The 21,052-nt window shown below is 41.2% G+C and overlaps 1 protein-coding gene across 6 annotated transcripts in view; it reads left to right on the forward strand.

Annotated features, from left to right (window-relative positions):
* thrab (thyroid hormone receptor alpha b) overlaps positions 1 to 21,052 on the forward strand; it is a 156,963-nt gene that overhangs the window by 95,669 nt on the left and 40,242 nt on the right. For all 6 annotated transcript variants that reach the window (XM_039616067.1, XM_039616071.1, XM_039616069.1 and 3 more), the window contains one exon: positions 15,480 to 15,858. In XM_039616067.1, coding sequence (XP_039472001.1) covers positions 15,803 to 15,858 — 56 coding nt within the window. In that variant the 5' untranslated portion in view covers positions 15,480 to 15,802. The remainder of the gene's footprint in view (positions 1 to 15,479; positions 15,859 to 21,052) is intronic.

Consider the following 21,052-nt stretch of genomic DNA (forward strand, 5'->3'; position numbering starts at 1 on the left):
AAAAATAGGATAACAACCTCATCACAACTAGGAAAAGCTGGTGATTGCCCTTGAACTGCAAGCTGATAGCAGACTGACTCCAACTGATTGCAATTTTATCGTTTTCTTGATGCACCCAAGCTGCTTTGCAGAGGGCAACAGGTTGCAACTGGTTGCAGACCAATTGGCTGTCTTTAAAACATCAATTTCAAAGGCAGTGAAAATCCAGGTTTTTTGCATACAGGAGTAATTATTGTCTCCAACTACTCGTGTGTGACTGTTGATAACTTTAAGTCGCCAGGACATGAAAAAATGCCTAAAATAACCAGCTTGCCAACTGAAACACACAATAAGGTTTTAAAAGGCTTTCCTTTGGAAATATTTAACTTTGGGACAAGTAGCTGGAGCAAAATAATGAGCTGCATTTCCAGTGATTTGGACTGCTGTTTGTGAAATCAGTCCATGTTCTGTTCAGCATCTTCACTGAGTTAAACGTAGCAATCGATGAAGCAGTTCTGCACCTGTTGCAGGATCTTATTGTTGTGCTTCTCTAGCTTGCAGCAGGTACCTACCAAGGCTCCAGTCACTAAATATGATGGTTGGTATCCAGGGGGGCACTAAATATGACTGCCAGCCTGAGTAAAGCTTTTATATGGGAAACGCAGATATTGGTAGTCATATTTTCAGTCTGTCAGCCTTCTGCAGTGAAATGGCAATATTTAAAGCATCAAGCAGATGAAGACAGACTATATTGCACGATAAACTAAAGAGTCTGATGAATGCTCCCCTGCTTATTAGTGCGTCTGTTCTCTTTAAACAGGCTGACAGGCAGCTGACCTGAATACCCGACGGGCACGGCTCACTGTTGCAGTGTTTGAGCTCTCAAATATGGTCAGGATGGCCTCGGTGTTGTCAGAGGTGTCATCTTATACACAGCCAGTTGTCATCATGCATGCATGCAGCGAGCACATTCCCAGGACATATATAGTATAATATAGCACACGAAGTTCCATACTGCACAGTAAGAAATAGAAAAATCAACTTGTATAACTGATTACAGCTAATAAAAAACCAAAGCACACATTCCCATTCCCGTAAAGAAACCAGATGATGTGGGGCTGAATCTCAATGTTTGTCTTCCCAGCGGAGCTCAGACTGGCTCCCCCTCAAATCTAAACCCATCCCAATTTGTTTAGGCTTTTTCATTTCTCTTGATAATTTACACATATTTATTTATATGATTTTGTTTGTGCTCTTGTTTATGCGCTTGACGCGAGTCTGGTTTGTTTTATTTGCGCTGCGGCTGGTGCCTGCATCCCAGCCTTGTTTGTAAACTCTGAGAAAGTGAACGCACACTGGAAGACACAAAATACTCACTGCTAGGATTGTGTAGTGCAACTTGCACAGCTGCTGCTGCTTCACAGTCAAGTTCATACGAATTCAAATTATCTAAAAAAAAAAAGGTAAATATTAAATATGAAACAGGTGAAAGGATGAAACCGTCAGCGGTGCCATCATGGCATTCTGTGCCTATCTGGAAAAATCAAGGGCATCACCTTGATGTATCCTTGAGCAGTGTTGCACTACCTCTAGCATGGATGCTGTTTTTTAAAAATCCTTCTTATGGAAGTTATCTGGAAACCACATTTAGCAAGTTGGGCTGTTGATGAGAAAGGTTCGCTGAGTCTGTGGGACTCCAAACTGCGAGCTGTATCTTTGACATCCACCACAGCTCAGGTGGGTTTTGTGGGTCATACCTGGAAATAACTTTGGAAAATTATCCAAGGAAGTTTTTTGAACCATTCTGCAAACATTTCTTTTAGCATTGTAACGTTGGGACTCCCTGAACTCCCAATGAAGCCATCGACTTGCTTTTGGAGCTAGTCTCAAGCAGCCAGTTGAGATTTTTTCCAACGTTGTTCTTATTTCCTCAATATGCAATCACCCTGCTTTTCCAGAACATTATTATACATACATTAAAGTAATTGTAGTTTAGTTGCAGAAGCATCCATGGGCTTATTATACAAGAAGTTTTGTTTAAAGCTGTTGATGGGTTTTTTGAAGGTTTTTCTAGGTTCCAGCAAGTTTGCATTTTACGCTCATTCACAAACATATCAGTACTGATATTACTGATAAGCCTGCCATGACTGTGGCCTTCTGGGAGTTTTCCTGTTGCTCCATCACGTATCTGCGAAAACGAGACCTCTCCCAGGGCTGTTGATATGGCAACAGTAACTGTGTGGGTTCAGTGAAAAGAAGCGAGCGAGGCGGGAGGGGAGGAGAGGGAAATCGGAGTCCCAGATTGCTGGCACAGTTGGATAAAGTTACCCGTGCAGTCAGCCTGCTTGAGTGTGTATGCCCGTGCACACACACACACACACACACACACACACACACACACACACACACACACACACACACACACACACACACACACACACACACACACACACACACACACACACACGTATGCACACGCACAAACACACACTGAGGCATGTTAGGCTCGGCGCCCAGTCGCACCACAGACGCGCAAACTCTCCTCTAGTATCAGCATTGCCAGCTCACTCTGCCTAATGTTGAGACGCACTTAATTATACAGTAACACACACATTAATGAATGCACACGCTCACACACTGAAAACAGAATTTCCTGCTCCTCTAGACTAATTATACCACCTGCACACGCTGACACGCCACACACTCATACCTTTTCCTCTCTGGCAGAGTGAGGTTTGGCGTGAGAGTGCACGCGCGTACAGAGGAAACTCTTCTCCAGCATTTCAGTCTTAAAGTTAAACCAGCGTTACACACCTGGTCCCTGCACTGGTGACCATTATGGAAAAAGTTATCCTGTTTTTAAACAGCTAGTGCTGTAGCTGTGTTCCAGGTGACTACTTAACGTGTGCAACCTGGTGCAAGAACAGCTTTGGACTCTCTAGCTTATTTGCCATCTCATAACAATAATAGAAGTTTAAAGCTCAATTGCTTGCAATGATGCTAGATGGCTTTACTAGGCTTTACTTTGGAGCACCGAGCTGGACCTCTCAGCTATATTTGACCTTTTTTGAGTGTTTTTAATATAACTGTCTCACAAATAATGTCTTGCTGTGAGGTGTGGCCCATCCAAGAAGCCTGTGCTGGTCATTGAAGTAGTAGTAATTGCTTTATATATTTCTTAATGCTAAATAACTGCTTTCTGTATCTGTGCATTGAACCCATACATTTAATGGATGCACCTTTTGCTGTTACCTTAACACTCCACCTTCTTATCCAAGTATGCTCAGTACACCAAAAAGAACAAACAAAAACAACATAGAAGTGGGCAAAACTGCTGAAATGAAGGCTTAAAAAGCAGGATTGCACTAACCAATGGGTGATGTCATGGTCCATCATTTATTTACAGATTATAAAAGAGATAAAGGAGGGTGGGTGGTTGCCAACCACTCATTGTTGCTAATGCCCGTTAATGTTTTAACTTCCAAAAGGAGCCATCCTTCATCCGTCTGTCGTCTCTATTAGCTGTGAGGAAATGAACAAGTGTCAGGAAGTGGAAGCATCCTGAAAATCACACGTATACAATACAGCCTCCAGTTTCACACAATGCGCTTTTTTAATAAGCTGGAGAAACAGCTGAGTGTGTGTTTGTAAGAATGGGTTAGAAAGAGGCTCAGCTTAGCTGCATTGAAAGCTGTGAGCTGCAGGTCACTGTCTAAAAACCTCAGCTGCAACCTTTTGTCGGGAGCTCTGCTGCACTCAGTGGCCCACCTTAAAAAAGAGCAAGAAACAACAGCAATTGGTGGAAAAGAGAAAACTCGAAGCGAGCTGGATTTGTTTTCCAAACTCAGTCACATTCTTGGCAGCACCTGAACTTGTCCTTGCCAAAGGAGGGTGGGAAGAGGAGGGACATGAGGAGAGAGGAGAAAGTGGAAGTAAGAGAAAGAAAGGGCAAATTGTTCTCCGCCTAGTGCATTAAAAGTAAATATGTCAAAAGTACCTGAAGATGTACAGGACTGTGCACTGAAAGTATAGCAAGGATGCTTTTAAAAATAATGCACTGGATTGTCTACACAGGGTTTTTCAGGTATTTGGCTTTTTGGAGAATTTGGCACAGTTCTGTGGATTTAGGCAGTGTCTTTGTTTAATTGCGGACTGACTCCATGATGGTGAGATTGGGGCTCTACGGAAGCCACAGCATTAGATTCCCACAGTCAACTCACCTTCCTCCATGCAAACTACAGTTGACCACAGCAGAGCAACTAAAGCAATTAGAAGGAGGGTGCCAGCAGCCACTACACACTTGCCTTGGGGGTCTCTGACCAGTCTCTAGGCCTGGTTCAAGCAACTGATTTTACAGCAACTGACATACACATTTTTCATGGTAAGTGTCAAGGGGTCAACAGCCGGTCTCTAGGCATATATGACCTATGACCTGGGCCTTACTCCTGCTGCACTTTAATCTTTGGCCCTTAGTTTAGATCTGTATGCAAACACATGGGTTACTTTAGTTGCCCTACAGTACCTTCAGGCCTGCTGACCATCCTGTGTTTACTTTGTAGGATTTACACAGACCTATTGGAGAGAGTTCATTTTAATCCAACTTTGCCTTTTTGTTTTTTTACAAGCCTGTTCTGTGTTTATTTTCACTTTTGTTTTTAAAAAGTACCACTGTAATAAAGTGGCCTTTAAAGTGTTTAAAACATAGATTTAACTGTGATGGGAAGCAGTAAAAATACCACCTTAATAAACTTGTTGACTGGCAGGATATCAGGACACACATGTTCAAATGTAATATTATTGTTCCTTTGGACTCTGAGAACTTATTATAAGCAATTATTCACCTGTCTCTGACATTTTAAAGGCTAATTGATTCATCTGTTGAATGATAGAATTAAATGACACATTTACTGGCAATAAAAAAAAACAGCTTTATAGCCGCAACCTTTATTGATTATTTTTAACATTAACTGATGCACAATTCAAGATCAGAACAGACGGCATAGCAGAAAGACACAAAGGAAGGACACAAACCGTCTGTTGTTTTTACTTGAGCCTCGTTAAGATTTATGGGCTGTCTGCTTTAATGGGACAATAAAATGTTAAGAATAGGAGACTTTGTACTGTTGGGAGCGACGAAGGGGAGGCTGGCAGCATCATTAGCGACTTGGCCATGCCCTGCGAGTATTCAAATGTCTCATGTAAATTTATGTCTTCCATTGGTCTTCAGTTTTGGTGCCAGGCGCCAGCCTGATCTGCTGTGGTGTGCCGCTGGGCTTCCCTTTAAACAGCTACTGCTGACATGCCGCTGAGCAAGGCAGCTGACCTTTAACTGTCCTCGGTTTGTTTGAACACTGTAATTGGGCAGCTACTGAGGTCGAATGTGTGCTCAGACTCCTTAATCTGGGTAAACAAAGGTTTTAAAGTAGTTCCAGGATGCCTGTCTGTATGTGAACTGGCTCTGCTTGTTAACCCGTATCCAGCTGACTTCTCTCTGCTCGCTTGCCTGTTTCAGCAAGACCAAGCAGCATCCTCGTGGGCTGAAGAAATGAATCCAATGTTGAAGTGCAGTTCTCCTTATGTCCACTTGAAGCTGGCTCCATAATGCGAGTCAGTCCACACAAGCTCTCATATTAATGTGCCCAACACTGAATTTCGCCTTCACAACAACCATGCAACTTTTTCATTAGAAGTCTCCCCTGTAAGAAATCATTGTTAGGGGTGTGGCCACTATAGGTGACAGGTGGATGCAAATACAGGACCATCTGGCTTCACCTCACATAATTAGAGAGTCTGAAAAGAACAGCTAGCGCATTTGTGGTGTGCTGCCTGCCTTTTGACGCATTTATGAGGTAATGATCGGACAAATATTATGGACTGCTGTGCGTTTAATTGCATTAACACCCCACCCAAGAAATCTGTTCTTGACTTTTGGTGAAGTTCTGGTGTTTTATTCATCGTTTATTTATCACTAATTACCACAAATTAGTGTGTGTGTGTGTGTGTTATGAATGTATCCATGCAGTTTGTGGATAAACCTTACCAACCAACATAAGTTCGGTTAGTTAGTCCTTTCATCTAAATATGGTCAATTTTGACTACAACACCCAAGGTAATATTAATTAAGATGAATAAGGGCTTCAAAATGTTTGAGAAGAGTCTGTGAGTTCACAATAGTTATGTACTTTTTTTGTTTGGAATTGTTTTTTTATGCCTTTTTTGGTAACATGTCTTCTTGACGATTGAATAGCAAAATAAATATCAGTTCTGCTTTCCCGTGAGTGCTGTTCTACCAGCTTTATCGTCGCCGCGATCATCAGGGATAGTGGCACGTACAAAGTGCATGGTAAGGACAGATGGTGAAGAGGTGACGAAAAGAATTGGAAAAAATCTGCAAGGGGAAAAAATGAAGAAAAAAACAAGAGATGACAGCGATATTTAATGCAAGGATTAAGAGAAATAGCGGTGGCGGTGGAGGGCAAACAATATGCAAAACCTGCAGTATGCAACTGTATGCATACTTAAAGACAAGTGCATGCAGACTGAATGAGAATGTACTGCAGTTATACAAGAGGAGAAACTCTTTTCAGGGTCTTTTGGAAAACTGGGGGATTTAGCATGTGTTGTATATCAAAGCATTTGATATACAAGCAGTGATACGAGGGTTGTTTTGTAAATGAAACCCTGTTGTTACGAACCAAGCAAAGGAACATGTGTCACATTTTTGAAAAATCCGGCGTTTGTTTGTTTGACATCTGAATTAAGGATACGTGAGGCAAACCAAGCGCGCCTAATTACACCCGAACGCTCGCTGTCAAAGTGTGTCAGAGTTCGAACTGTTTGTAACAAGAGATTCCTACATGCTGTTTTTCTTTAAGAGTTTCCTGCGGTGCCTGTCGCAAGCTGCTGACTGAGTTATTATTGCTTCCACCAAAGTAAATAAACGGATCTATGCGCTTTCTGAGTAGTCTCTGTATTTGTCCTTTACCTGACGAGCATGAAACCTTGAGTCCCCATCTGTGTATACACATGGATGTTGAACATTAACATTTTTTGTGTATGCAGACATCTGTGTTTGTATATACTCGCAACCACAAGGTCACGCTTAGAAGAATGGCCTCAACAGACATCATTTCGTTGCTTTGCCGTGATCTATTAGCGCATATTGATAATTCCCTGACAGTAATTGGCCTGGAGAGAGACCAAGCATGAAATATGATGTCTTTGCCTTTGACTACTTTTAACCCCAAGGTACTAACACCCCCCTCCTCCCCTTTTCTACCACCGTTTCCTCTATGATCGGACTGCATGTGCCACATCAACAACTTTGCCCTGCCCCTTCTCCATTACTTAACCACTAATTGCCCCGGCGACCCTTGGGATTCGGGAGGACTGACCTCAACGTCTGCTGTCATGGTGTGAATTTTAATAAGGGCTCTCCTCAGGAGCATCATCCTCCACTGCATTAACACTAGCATTTACATTCTAACTGCTGCAACTACAGTGAAAGACATGTTTATGCTTTGTTTTAATGTGTGCTTATTTCACCTCAACTAATTTCATATTTTAAATGAAAAGAAATGTATATATTTTTGTACATGAATATCTGTACTAGTAGGGCCTTTAGCAAGCACCATGTAGGCTTGACTGCAATCCTTATGATTTAATTAGTGAAGAAGCTCTAAATCAAAATTCTCAGGAAACGCATAAGAGTGCATATTTTCTCCTAATTAGACACTGGACATTTTGACATTTAAATAGACACGTAATTGGGGTGGGGGCATATTTTTAGACTTGCTCAGAAGCGTGATTAGGGTTGTCAATCTTAGCCTTGAACTGGTTTTTAGAGGTTACAAACTGCATGCAGAACCATCAAGAATGTATAACCAAACAGATTTACTGCAGGTTCTAGGTTTGCTGAGATAGAACAGTAATGAGGGTGTGTACAAAATTGCTTGCAAAGTTCCTGCCGCATTCCTGAGTCATGTGCACAGGTAAATTTAGTTCTAATCGACATGCATGTGTGTGTTAGTGGATCTGACCCATAAACTGGCAGGTGTGCTGCTTCATAGTGACGATTGGTCAAGATTTACAGGCTTCACTTTGTAATCTACCAGGTTAAGCGTCAATTTTGAGCATGCAAACATGTGAAAAACACATGATAAGACAGTGCAAGTGCTCTGGTGGTTTTGTCTCTATTGCAGATGTGCAGTTGTAGTAAACAAAGAAAGAGGGAGAAGTTTCCTTTAATTATGTGAAATAATGAGGGTGTAAACGCTGATATGAAAGGGCATCAATTTCATGGATATTTGCTCAATGCGTCCATTAAATGAACAGTTTTCAATGTCATATTCTGCTAATGAATGAATGGATTAGTAATACGCCAAAGGTTTAATTAAAAGATTTGTTTTCTGCAACAATCCAGACTTCATGATCTTTAGCGCAGACATGCTCGGCTGCAGTTTGCCCTCTTCCGTGTACAAAGAGAGTAGCATATATCCTGCGTTTGCACGCGAAACATTTTTACGAAGTGTTTGTAAATGAGGCCTATCATCGTCTTTTCGTCAGGGATACCACAAACAATGCAGTCGTGTCATCGACAAACATTCATCAGACCACTCGAGCTGGTTTTACGATCGCATCGGTCATGTGAGGGTTTAAAAATATTGTTCGTTGACAGTATAACAGAAGACCTTGAGTGACACGAGACGTGCGTATCAGATGTGGCAAATCAGTTTCTCATTGATGGTTTAGAAGCTGGAAGATTGCAATTAGACATTGACGCAGCAACATTTGCATGTCAAAGCTGCACGACGGCTTACTCTCACATGAACTGACTGCCAGCTGATGTAGAGATAAAAAAGAAATGTCCTTTTATTTTATTTCAACCACTTATTTTCTTTTGATTTTCCCCAAATCAAGACAAATTAACAATATCCCCATTCTCCACTGTCATCCACCCTTATTTTCTCTGTTTTTCAAGAGCAGTGGTACCTTGATTTTTCTTTCGTTTTCTCTCTTTTCTTTTTTTCTGGCCTGAAACGGCATAGAAAGAGAGTAGGTCATGTTTAATTAATTCTGCTTCTCCAGGCATCAACATGCATTCACTAGTTATTCTTTTGATGCATTTTAAAGCATGCAATTAAAGGTGAACCCTGTTTGAGGGGAAAACGCCAGCGTTTGCAGGTCCAATTAAAATTTCGAGGCCGTACTGGAAAGTATGCTAGTCAAGGTAGATGAGGCTGAGACGTGTGAGTTTTAAAGAGTGTGGGCGGCTGTGTGCACTTCCTAGAATTCCTTGAACCTAAATTTTGGAAGTCTTTTTCACAGAAAATGTCATCATATCAATATTTGATGAATGCGCAGTCATCAGGATCTTTATGAATGTGTCATCTTGTCCATCAGAAAACAGGATCTAAGGAATGTTATGAGTTTCGTAGATCACTTGGAGCAAATGTAGCTGCATGCTCTGCATGCATGCATGCAAAATTGATGTCGAAATCTTTGTTAAACTAAACTTTGGGATACTGGTGTGTCAATAAACTTCTGCTGCATTACTTTATACTGTACTTGTGCCAAAGTTTTTCCTTTTATACTGCTGCTGCTGCTGCTGTAGCCTCTTTTCCAGAAATCTCATAAATGCATTAAAATAGGACTTAATCAAACTTATTCAAACCTCAAAGATCCTCTGTAAGATGCTCACTGATTGTAAAAAAAAAACAAAACAAAACAAAAAAAAAAGCTGTTACGAAGTTGTGGAGAAGGTGGGGACCATAGTGAAGCGGTAATGCTATCTTATGATAACACTGGAATTATGGTACAGCAATTCAACAATACTGGACACATTGACAAGACAATCTATGACACATCCTGATATCTGTTTAACTGAAAGCAACTGGATTCTGGTTCCTGTGTCAGTGCGCCTGTCATTATCGTTGTTTAAATAAGGTGTTGGTTGAAATTGTTTGCTTTGTGATTAGCGCACCGATTTCCCTGTGAGATTCTTCCTCGTCACTGCAAGTCGATGTAATTGACACCACGAGGAGTCATGAATGAATGAATCTGGGGCACATTCAGTGTGAAAACTGTATGCAACAGTTTGCTACAGTTTTAAGGTTGAATGTCCCACTGACAAGGTGTGCATCAGTAGGCAGTGAGCATTAATTTTCTCCTTTTTTTTGTTCTGTTTTTGGGAAAATTGTGAAAATTGTGCCTATGTATATGTTAAAGAGCATTTACTATATTTTGGCGGGCTAAATGGATGGACACTGGTGAAGTTGAATATGGTGCATGAGGTGATTTGATGTGTTTCAGTGAGCGCTATAGTGAATAGTGTGACATTTTAAGCACCTTTTATGATATAAAGTGGATTAGTGTTTAATGAACAACCAACGAATGTTGGAGGTGATTCTCTTCCCTATACTCTGTCTCTTGGCTGATCCTTTACTGTTAAATAAAGACAAAAAATGCTCAAATTTGGCACAGTTTTCATTCACTTTCAGTGCACCAGGGCGATTAGCCTGAGAAGGTTCCACGAGAGACGTTCTTGACCTATTTTCAAATCAAGGAGTTGTGTTATTGTAGTGTTTTTTTTCTGATTTGATCCCAGCATAACAGGCACAATCTATGTAAGTATATTCATGCTCAAAAAGACCCGAATCAGAGCTTTGACAAGCTCTACCTCGTCCTGTTATTTGTCTTCGAGCTCCAGCTTTCATCAGCTTTACCTCCACTCTCCATGTACTGTATATATTATCCCAAACTTTTTTTCTTGGCTCTTCTTTCACTTTGCCCCCTTTCATCTTCCCTGTTTCATGCTGTCTTTCCATAGCTCAAGTATGCAATGTACACATTACTGGCCCTCGAACACTTAAAATATATTTTGATGCCCTGACCTTGGATATGGGGAATATTTATACAAGCATAACTTCCTGAATTGGATCAAGGATGAATGAGAGCAAACAAGGACACAGTTAAGATGAAATAGGTGAACTATTAAGCTTGTGGACAGGGGGAGATAAGTTTTATTGCGAAGACTAATGCGATGTCACTATTTGACAAAGACTTTTAGAACATTTCTACAGTCACACATACATCACTTATATCACACATACATCACTTATATATGGGGATGTTCTTAGTTTGGTAGAGTAACAGATTCAGCCTCACAAGTACTTAACAAGCTCGAGGCTCAGTCCTATCTGTGATTATGATGCCGTGTCCCAATTTGTGTTGCATAAACTCACAGGTAGTGAGTTTATAGAAGAGAGAAGTTGTGGAAGAGTTTGTCAAACATGGTGCCGAGTTTGGACGATCTGTTTAATGACTCAACAGTCTTTGTAGTAACATGAATTAAAGCTAATGCCTGGTATAAATCAATACAGATGTTAGGGAGCTTTCTGGGTGGAATGTCCTTTTAAAGGTTGAACGCTTTAAAGAAGCCTGGTCAATAGCAGAGATCAGTAAACAGTCCATATTTTTTGGTTTCACACTAAAGGAATGTTTTTATAGTAACTGTTTTTAAACAGTGTGAAAACAGAAAAAAATCACCACCATCAAAGTTTGGAAGTCCATTTTTGGTTGGACCATAAATGGTATAAAAAATAGACTTAGACTTTGAATCTGAAAAGTGAAGCCAACGTGGAAGTGTGTTAAACCTGCAGTCTTTTTAATGGCCAACAAGTGCTGCAAAAAGTCATGTAGGGAGTATTCGCAACCAGTGATTGCACCCGGCTACCACTGATCCACGCCACACCTGACCCCTACAGCTACTTTTGCAGGTAGTGAGCCCACCGAGGCCCAGGCTTGTGTAGCTCTTTGGGGCTGAGCTCAGTTGGGCCTAGCCCCATGGGGTCATGCCTTGTTGCAAAAGTTGCTGGAAGTAGCCAAGGAGAGGGGCGCCTGGTGTCTTTGCTTAGGCTGAGAATCTACCCCTGTGATCTGGACTCAGACAAGCAGGAGAAAATTGATGGAAACACTTAAACATAAAAAAACCCAACAGTTTTAAGTTTTAGCACAGAAACTGGAAGAAAACCCAGCAGTGAAGTCCAGGCCTCCAGTGCGGGAAATCTTACAATTTAGAACAAATTAGAAAAAAACGTTAGCAATTCCCTATAACTCGCTGTTAGGCATACACAATACGGTGAGGAAATGTAGAGGAAAAAAAGAGGATGTAAAAAGGTTCACAACGAAGTAAACGTCGACAACGAGCAGTGCCTGTGCAATTAGCAATAATAAAGCAAGCAGAAGAAAAGCTCGGATGGCACGTAGTTCCAGGGCAACAACCCCAGTGGGTACTTACCCTCAGGTAGTTCCCAAAGCTTTTTAGTCCAAAAGAAGCTATTGTAACTCCTAGCCAAAAGCTTGAAGTGCTATTTCTACAAATATGCCCCGAAACTAAACCTCATCATTATAATTCACAGTTCCTTAGAGCCTCACTATTTATGGATTCAGTGAAGAAAATGGAAAGGAAAGGAATAGGGTCCAGTTATAAAAAGACACATGGTACTTGAATTTCAGTTCCTAATCAGACAATACTCTGCTTTCAGATTCTGAGCTCATTGGTCCAGTGTGATAAACGACTTATTGTTTGTGCTACAGACACACACTGAGGTTAGTGCCACTTGTAGTGGTAATCTGTTGATGTTGATAGAGAGAAGAGCTTTGATAAAGCACACTCCATTCATATTTGATATGCAGTTTATATCACTCCTGTCCTATGTCAACATCACGCCACAGTTTGCCCTGTTGGTTTCAGCCTTGTAGACTACTCCGCTCACAGTGTGTGTGCGTGTGTTTTATCTTTAAGTGTCTTTAAGTGCCTACCTAATGCCTAATGTTTAGTCTTTGTGGGGTTTTTGATTGAGGTTGTTTTGTTTAACAGATGTTTATTAAAATTTTTAGCTGATAATTGTACAATGTTTGGAATGTTCATAAAACCAGTTTTATTATTCTCACATACAGCTCTGCATTCAGAAATTTATCGGCGGTCTGTAAGGGCCCAATAATGCAAAGTCCAGCAGCAATCCATTTGTATATTAGTAGCAGGTTGGGCCCGATTTTGCCTTCAGAACTACCAACTTAGTTCTTCGTAGCGTATATTCAACAAGTTGCTGGAAACATTCCTCAGGATATCATAGCATCAACACACATGCTGCACATTTGTCAGGTGCACATCCATGATGTGAATCTCCTGTGTCTCCATTGGACAACAACCATGGCACATCCAAAGTCACCTAAATCACCTTTTTTTCCCAATTCTGATGCTCGGTTTGAACTTCACCGGGTCATTTTTGACCATTTCTGCACTCTTAAATGCACCGACTTGCTACCATGTGACCGGCTTATTAGATATTTGCATTAACAAACAGATAAAATGGATAGTGAGTATATGCACTGTATATAGACAGACAGATGGAGCAGTGGGCCTGCGTATATACACCTCTGCAAACATAAGGAAAGAGGCGATTGAGGAGATATTTACTTATGTATTTTGAAAATTGCATTGTTGCATATTAGAAGAACGTAGAACTAAATCATTTAACTTCCTACTAACTACCTTCATTAATGCACATATATTTATATATTTAGTCTGTGGGTTTTAAATTATTTTTAAGTGGAGGTAAATGGATTGATATGCAAAAGAATTTAAAAAAAAAAAATCTTGGTGCATCACCACACATTTGGATTTTATCGAGCACTCTTACTGTTTTCAGCAACCATCAGTCTGATATTATCAAATTCAGGGTTTCACAATCAGTCACCTTCTGCTAATATGGCCACAAAATAACTGATGAAAGCCTCATCTTCCTGTTTAGAAAGGTTGTTTTTAAAACAGTATTGCATACAGCATATTCTCTATGTTAGTAATGGTCTCATTTGTGTCCATTCTTATGCTCTATGTGTGCTCTATTGTTAGAAATCTATCGAATGAATGGCTAGCAGAGGAAAGAAAGAAGCCTTCCTTTAACAACAGAGGGAGGAGGGCAGGGGTTAAAGGATCAAGACCCTCTTAGTACTTACTCAAACACTCATACCCTTTCACGGATTCAGCTGCTAATCTTAAAACTACTTAACCCTTTGCAAAGAGGTGACGCTCTCTAAGCAGTTTTCCAGGAACTGGTAATGGCACCAGTAACAGCTGAACGTGACAGAGTTTCTGACCTTCAGACCAACTTATCCAGCTTTAACTTTGTGTGTGAATGGAAAAAAAAAAAAAACAATTTGCTTCTGCATGCATGAGTAAAAGCCTCTATTTCTTATGTCCAAGGGTCATGTAATGGTAGATGGAGTATGAGACTCAGTAGATTTGACAGCTTAACTCAGTGGTCACAACATGTGGTGAAGCACTTGTTTGGTTGTAGTATGGCCACATATCCTTGATGAAACAAATTCAGAAGACTTTTTTTGATTGTTCGTGGCACAAAACCTCAAACCTGGCTATTTTTGAGCTTTTTCTTGCCTGCAGACTCGGTCTTCTGTCCCATTCCTACTTTATCAGTCGTCTGCATTCATGCAGATCATACATTCAGATGGGTAGTTAAATAATGCCCACTGGGAGGGAGCGCCAAGATAACTCCGTGCACCAAAATGCCTTATGTGTGGGATAATTGTAGCTAAACTATGAAGTAGTGTGGGTTCAGTTCCAAGCTCCTACAATTTGCATGTCCTAGGGCAAAGGAGCTTACCCAACTGCTCTTTGTGGTTAGGCCACTGCCTTGTATGACTTGCTATGGCTTGCTGCCATTGCTGTTTGTGTGTTTGGGTACGTGACTGACAGGCAAATTGTAAAGCACGTTGGGTAGAAGTGTTGTATAAATGCTTTCTGTTTCAAAGCAACATGTCAGGTCTTGGGTCAAGTTTGTGTCTCAGGTTTTGAGATTGCTTTACAGAGTTGAGGTCTCATTTCTGTGTCTACCTTGGTTCTTAGTGATTAAAATCTTGGGATCATTTTCTCCGAGACATTTTTGTATCGCATTGTAGTGACAGGAAACTCACTGTCAGTTTGGACAGTTGTCTTTGAAAAGGTTGTTTCGGGAACAACCAGGTCTTCAGTGGCTGTTTTTGTAGCAACTTTAGCATCCTAATTCTGTTGCTGTCCACAGAAACTACAACTACTTTAACTACTTATATTCAGAGTTAAGCCAGAATTCCTCCATAATTAGTGACATGGTTGCTGCGTTCTCTAAGTGCGTTCTTTCTAACATTCACACACATTCATCAGAGAGCAACTTGGGGTTAGTATCTTGCCCAAGGACATTTGGCATGTAGACCAGAGCAGCCAGGGATAGAACCACCAACCTTCCAACTAGTAGATGACCTGTTCTGCAAGTCTAAACTTCAATCTATGCCTGATATTTCAAAGTGGTTTCTATTTTTCCAGTGTATTAATCATTAAGTGATCATTGTTGTCCTGATATTTGGGAGCTTTAGTCGTGCACATATTCCCATCGTTTCATATCTGCAGACTTTTTAATCTGAGTGCGACCTTTGTTCTCTTCCAGCCTGGATCCCACTCCTCCCTCTGCGTTCCTGAGACTGTCATCCACCTCCAGCCCTGGCCTCAAGGCCAGCTGATTTACCCGTGGAGCCTCCATCATCTTTCATATTTTCCAGCATCACCGTGAGCAACGACACACCAGGTGCACTCCTTTTGGAGAAACGCCCAAAACCCACCTTCCAAGGACCCCAGGGACCGGCCCCTAGGGACCGGCCCCTGTTATGTTTTGTTGACCGACTCGTCCCAACCGGCGAATGACAAGTGTGCATCCGAGGGTGGGGCTTGCCTCAGTCTCTCATGATTGGCTGCTGGATGGAATTAAGGTGAATGGAACACATGCCCAAGGAGCAGGACTCTAACCCATCAGAGGGAGAAGAGAAACAGTGAGTCTGAATTATGTATTTATTGTTTAACGTTAACACAGTTTAATGCCTCAGAAGCAAATTTTCTAGTGCATCTTATACAAAAACATTTTTGAAATTGCATCATTGTTTCATAATGGCTGTTAAAAGTAAGCAGTAGTCGTACCAGTTCCTTTATAGCCATCCCATCTCCTTCTCTACCTTTAGCTTTCCTACTGTACGTTGTATCTTTAATGAAGCAGCCATGATTTTTTTCTTAGTGCTGTAGAAAAGAGGTTTTCTGATAAGGCAGTATTCATTTTTCAAGATAAGCTAAGCATCGTCGTGTTCTCTTTTTTTCCTCCGTACCACTCGCCCCTCTCTCTCTCTCTCTTGCCCTTTTCCTCGTCTGTTTCTGAGAAACTAGACTTTCAGCTGCTCCTGACCCTGACGTTCCCGCCCTCGCTCAGCTTCTTCAGACTGAGTCAGTCTAGCCTAAATGCAAACAAACATGGCGCTTTTTAAGCCCCTTCTCATTAATGAAAACATAATATTAGTGGAATGGACTGTTTTCTCATACTGCTAGAGGAAGGGGCCCCTCTGTATGGAAGAGGCCTCTGGGTAAAGGAAATAGTTATCGCTCTATATCAGGCTGCTTTGGGTTTGAAACAAGTCTTTAATTTAGCAAGCACCATGATTTCCTTTCATTTGAACTGTGAAATAACGAAGGTAAAGACACGTCCCCTTCACAGTTGTTTGAAGGTGAAATGACAGGTTGGTTTTGTGGTTTCACAAAATAAGTGTTGGAAGGTTCATGAAAGCTTCTGTTTAATCACATCAGGTCTTTATTTTATATTATTTTTTGTTGCGAATAAGTTCCAAAATGAGCAATTTTAACACAACAGAAATCTGCGAGTTTACTTAAACAGACGGTTCACCCCTAAATCAAATATACGTGTTTCTCCTCTGGCATGTAGCGGGAGACATCAGCTTCAGCTTGTCTTGAATCTAATGGAAACTATCTGGTGGTCAGAATCTTAAGAAGTACACTTAAAAAAAACTTTAGCAACACCTCTTTCCACAAATCATGACCTAGATATGTGTGTGCAGTTTCATGTCGGAACTGTCTGTCTACATCCGCCAATTAAAGCGTGCAGCCAGCTAATTACAGCTCAGCTGAGTGGGTTCCCATTAGTGTTTACATCCTGCCACGCGGTCACGAGCATGAGTCCTGTTGTATTTGAACAGATAGATAAAAAGCACTTTCAGCTTTTGGTTGCTCCCTTTAGGGCTCACCACAGTAGATCATCTACCTTCAACAAGTATCTTCCTCTGTCACACCACTTCTCTGCATGTCCTACATTTGATTTTCGGGGTGACCTCTAACTTATTATATAAAAAAAAATATATATTTTGGGTAAAACTGTCACAGAAACATGAAATGTATGGATTGAATCATGCCAAAAAAGACACTTCCTTACAGGTTTGTCGTCTTGTTGTCCTAAATAAGTAGTTGTATTTACATCATGTGATATATACCATTTACAGGCTGAGCAGTCAGAAGATAAAGCGAGCATTTGAAGGCAACACTGGACACCGGCATTAACATGCAGTGTTTGACACCGGAACTTTTTCAGTCTTTCGTCTCCGCAGTCAAATTTATGTAAAATGTAAGGTCATGTTTTAGTTACCGTGTGGAGGGACTGACTGCCTGTTCCGCACCGTCAGAGGCCTAGACGGATTCTTAAGATAACACGGACACCTGTCAGGAGATTAACAACTCTGCTGCCGGGGGAAAGAGAAAGTCGGCGTGGCAGAGGACATCTTGCTCCATTTCACATGTGCGGGTGTGATAACTGAGTGTATCGCTGTTTACACCTGTACCTGCTGGCTGCAGTACTCTGCACGTCAGGGATAATTAAAAGCACGATGAATTAAGCTCCCGAGGCTACAGACTGGAGTGGTTTCTGCTTAGAGTGGATATCGGTAGTGTGCTCAGCATGACAGTGGATTTTATTAAATCTCTACCCCTCCCTTCTGCGTGTTGTCAACCAGTTGTTGTGATCTGATCCGGTCCTGTAAAGTGGTGTTATGGATACCAGAAGGCAGACAGAGAATACGCCCTCCTCCTAAAGATTGATTGATATGTCGTCAGCCTTGTTCAGCTGATTTTTTTTTCTTTTTTTCTGATTTTTTTTGTATAAATAAATCCACACAAATGTGATAATTATACATTCTATGCACTAAATTTCATTCTCGGCACTCGCTTTTGATGCTGTTTTGCTTGGCGCTCCTATTAACGGCATATTGAGATGCACAAACTCCTGCATGCGTCGGATTCTTCCTTGCATCACTCCTCCGAACATGTCACCACAGCTGATGCAAGACTGCTTGCACTGTGTTGCATTAACAGTGGTAAAGGCTTACACCATACAAGTGTTGTGTAGTCTCTTGTATCCAGGAAACTTTGTTCACGAGCCGCGCGAGGCCTGTTTTTATCCTTTGCACTTATGTGAGATCCTCCCATCCATCATGCACGAGAGACAATCACAGCTCTCGGCTGATAGCTGGTGGTGCTTGTCTGCATGTGGAATCGTTGGCTTTCTCTGTGTACAATAAGTATTAAGTGCTCCTCTCAACTGTAAATAACATAAGATGGCTCGCAGTAATTGTGTCATGCTGTTGGATTTGTGTCAGGGAACGCACTCAAGCCTCAAACAGACCTGCTGTTCTTAATTTATACACGTAGAGACAAATGGAGGACACCTGTCCTGCAAAGGAAAACAATTACATTGACACACATGGAGAATATGTGTTCTTTCTCCAAATCATATGCTGTATGTAAAGCTAGAGATGGACTTAACGACTGTCAGGCCGATTATGAATGCAGTTTGGACGTGCTGGCTGATGAGGACCAGTCCCACCAGATCTGTTCCAGTTGGGCTCAGCTGGTGTTTACATTAAGCAGATAACGCCGTGCAGTGTGTGCGGTGTGTAAAGATTCTAGTCTTAATTCTTCGGAACCGGTCACTGCCAGACGTTCTCATTCAGATTTTTTTTTAAACCTTGTTTAAAATTTGTAACTGACACCCGCGATTTATGCCGTCACTGTTGCTTGGAAGATGCAAAACAAACACGAGAAGAGGAATGGCGGGCGAAAAAGTTTGTGACAGAAGTATCCCTGCAGAGCATCCCCTCCTTGGATGGTCTCGCACATTTTGATGATGCTAAATACAAGCCGCATAATGTTATGGTAAAAATAAAACCAGCTGTGATTGTTTGGCTCTCTGCGCTGCACAATTTATTTGTTTGTTTGTTTCGTTTTTGTCTCACCGAAAAGGAGATCGCAGGCAAAACTGAATGTTGGCATGGTAACAAAATGCGTTTCTCTTCTGCTGATTGTATAAAAATCTATATTGTATAACAATTTCTGACCGCCCTCAATTATTTTGATCTTGACAGAGAGGATGCTTCCCCCCCTCCAGCACACTACGTTTTATTCCAATTGTCACTGCATCTTATTTGAAAAAGTGGGACAATCCTCATCAAAGCATTCAGTGATTTTTATTTCCAGTTATGTCTGCTCTGTTGTATCTGAACGTAGTACATAAAATGTCCAGTCATGGAACATTTAACTTATAGTTGAAAGTGAAAAACTGGTGATAGCAGCAAGAGTGAAAGGGAAAGTTTACAAGATGAGGCCTCCTGTGATGTATGGTTTGGAGACAGTGGCACTGACAAAAAGACATGAGGTGGAGCTGAAGATGACATGATTATCAATGAGTGTGAAAGAGACAGTTCAGGCAGAGCAGTTTGGAGACAAAGTTAGCGAGACAAGGCTGATATGTTGAGAGGAGGGACAGCACCAAGGATGTTGATGATGGAGCTGCCAGGCAGGAGGAAAACAGGGAGCAGTCGAAGTCTACCAGCAGAATGATATTATCAGCCAGTGGGGTCTATAGAGACTGCTTTAAGGGACTTCACAGTTATGCATTGGTCACAGAGCTTTGCAGACAGTCATCTACATGTTGTAGCTGTTTCCTGTTGCCCCCACCCCCAAACCGGGCATGCCTGCCCCTCCCCGAGGCTGGTCCTGCTGGGAAGGAAAATGGTTTGATTGTTGGGGTTTTCTCCAGAACACTGCAGGGTCTTTATCTTACAGTATAAAGCGCCTTGAGGTGATTGTTGGGGTTATTTAGATAAATAAACCTGAAGTGAATTTTTACGCCATCTGTGTCACTCAATCTGCATTTTTTGATCTTCAAGCATGTTTTGTGCTTCTTTTTCTTTATACACTCAAAAAAAAAAAAATCCCACCAAATTTCTGACTTGAACGTAAAATGTGCCATGTAATTTTGTTACATAAGTAAAAATGTTACATTTGGTTGAATCTGGTAAAATACAATGTACTTGACTGGTATACATTCAGTTTATACCGAGCATATTTTCGTGAACGATTCATTATTAGAAAAAATGAGCCTTTGATTGAAGGTGAAGAACGAGTGAAGGTTTGTTTCCTCCCTCACTACCAAAGTCTCTGTGTTGGTCAGATTTTCCCATAACAGTGTCTTTGGTGGAACTGAACACATAAACAACATTCAGCTTTTCCTTCCCCCTATACATGAGGATGTCCTGCCATGCCCACGTTAAAGGCATTGTTATTCGCTCTCTTCCTATGGATTTTACGACTATTACTTCCTGTTCCCTTCTTTGTGTATGCAGAGTGTAGTGGTTTACACATTTGCCTAACCAAGCAAAGATCCCCAGTTTGATCCCAGGAGGAGATACAGATCCTTGTGTGGGTTGTGTCAGGAAGAGCATCCAGTGTAAAAATCTGCCAAATGAGTTTTACACTGTGGTGAATAGGGGATTAGCTGAAAGTAGCTTTAAACGTCCCCTTCCTTTGTTTGTTTGGGATTTAAAAATTATGTCAGTAGATGCATTTTTGGCATTATGTCAAAGGATGAACACATTTAAGCAAAATATGTTTTTTCTATGTGGTAAACATCAACTAATATCCCTGAAGCTCGACACAGTAAGTCATAAGATTCTAATAAATAAAAAAATAATGGTATGTTGCAAGATCTTCCTAACATTTTAAATTAGATATTGAACAGGAAAAAACACTTGGTGAGGATTTTATGTATTTTGATCATCTTCGCTTGTTTGAGATCGGTGCGACCTGCAGTCTACCCTCTTTTAAAGCACTTAAACCAGAGTTTATTTCACAATTACC

Source organism: Oreochromis aureus, linkage group 8 (assembly GCF_013358895.1).
Source record: "Oreochromis aureus strain Israel breed Guangdong linkage group 8, ZZ_aureus, whole genome shotgun sequence".
Taxonomy (NCBI): Eukaryota; Metazoa; Chordata; class Actinopteri; order Cichliformes; family Cichlidae; genus Oreochromis; species Oreochromis aureus.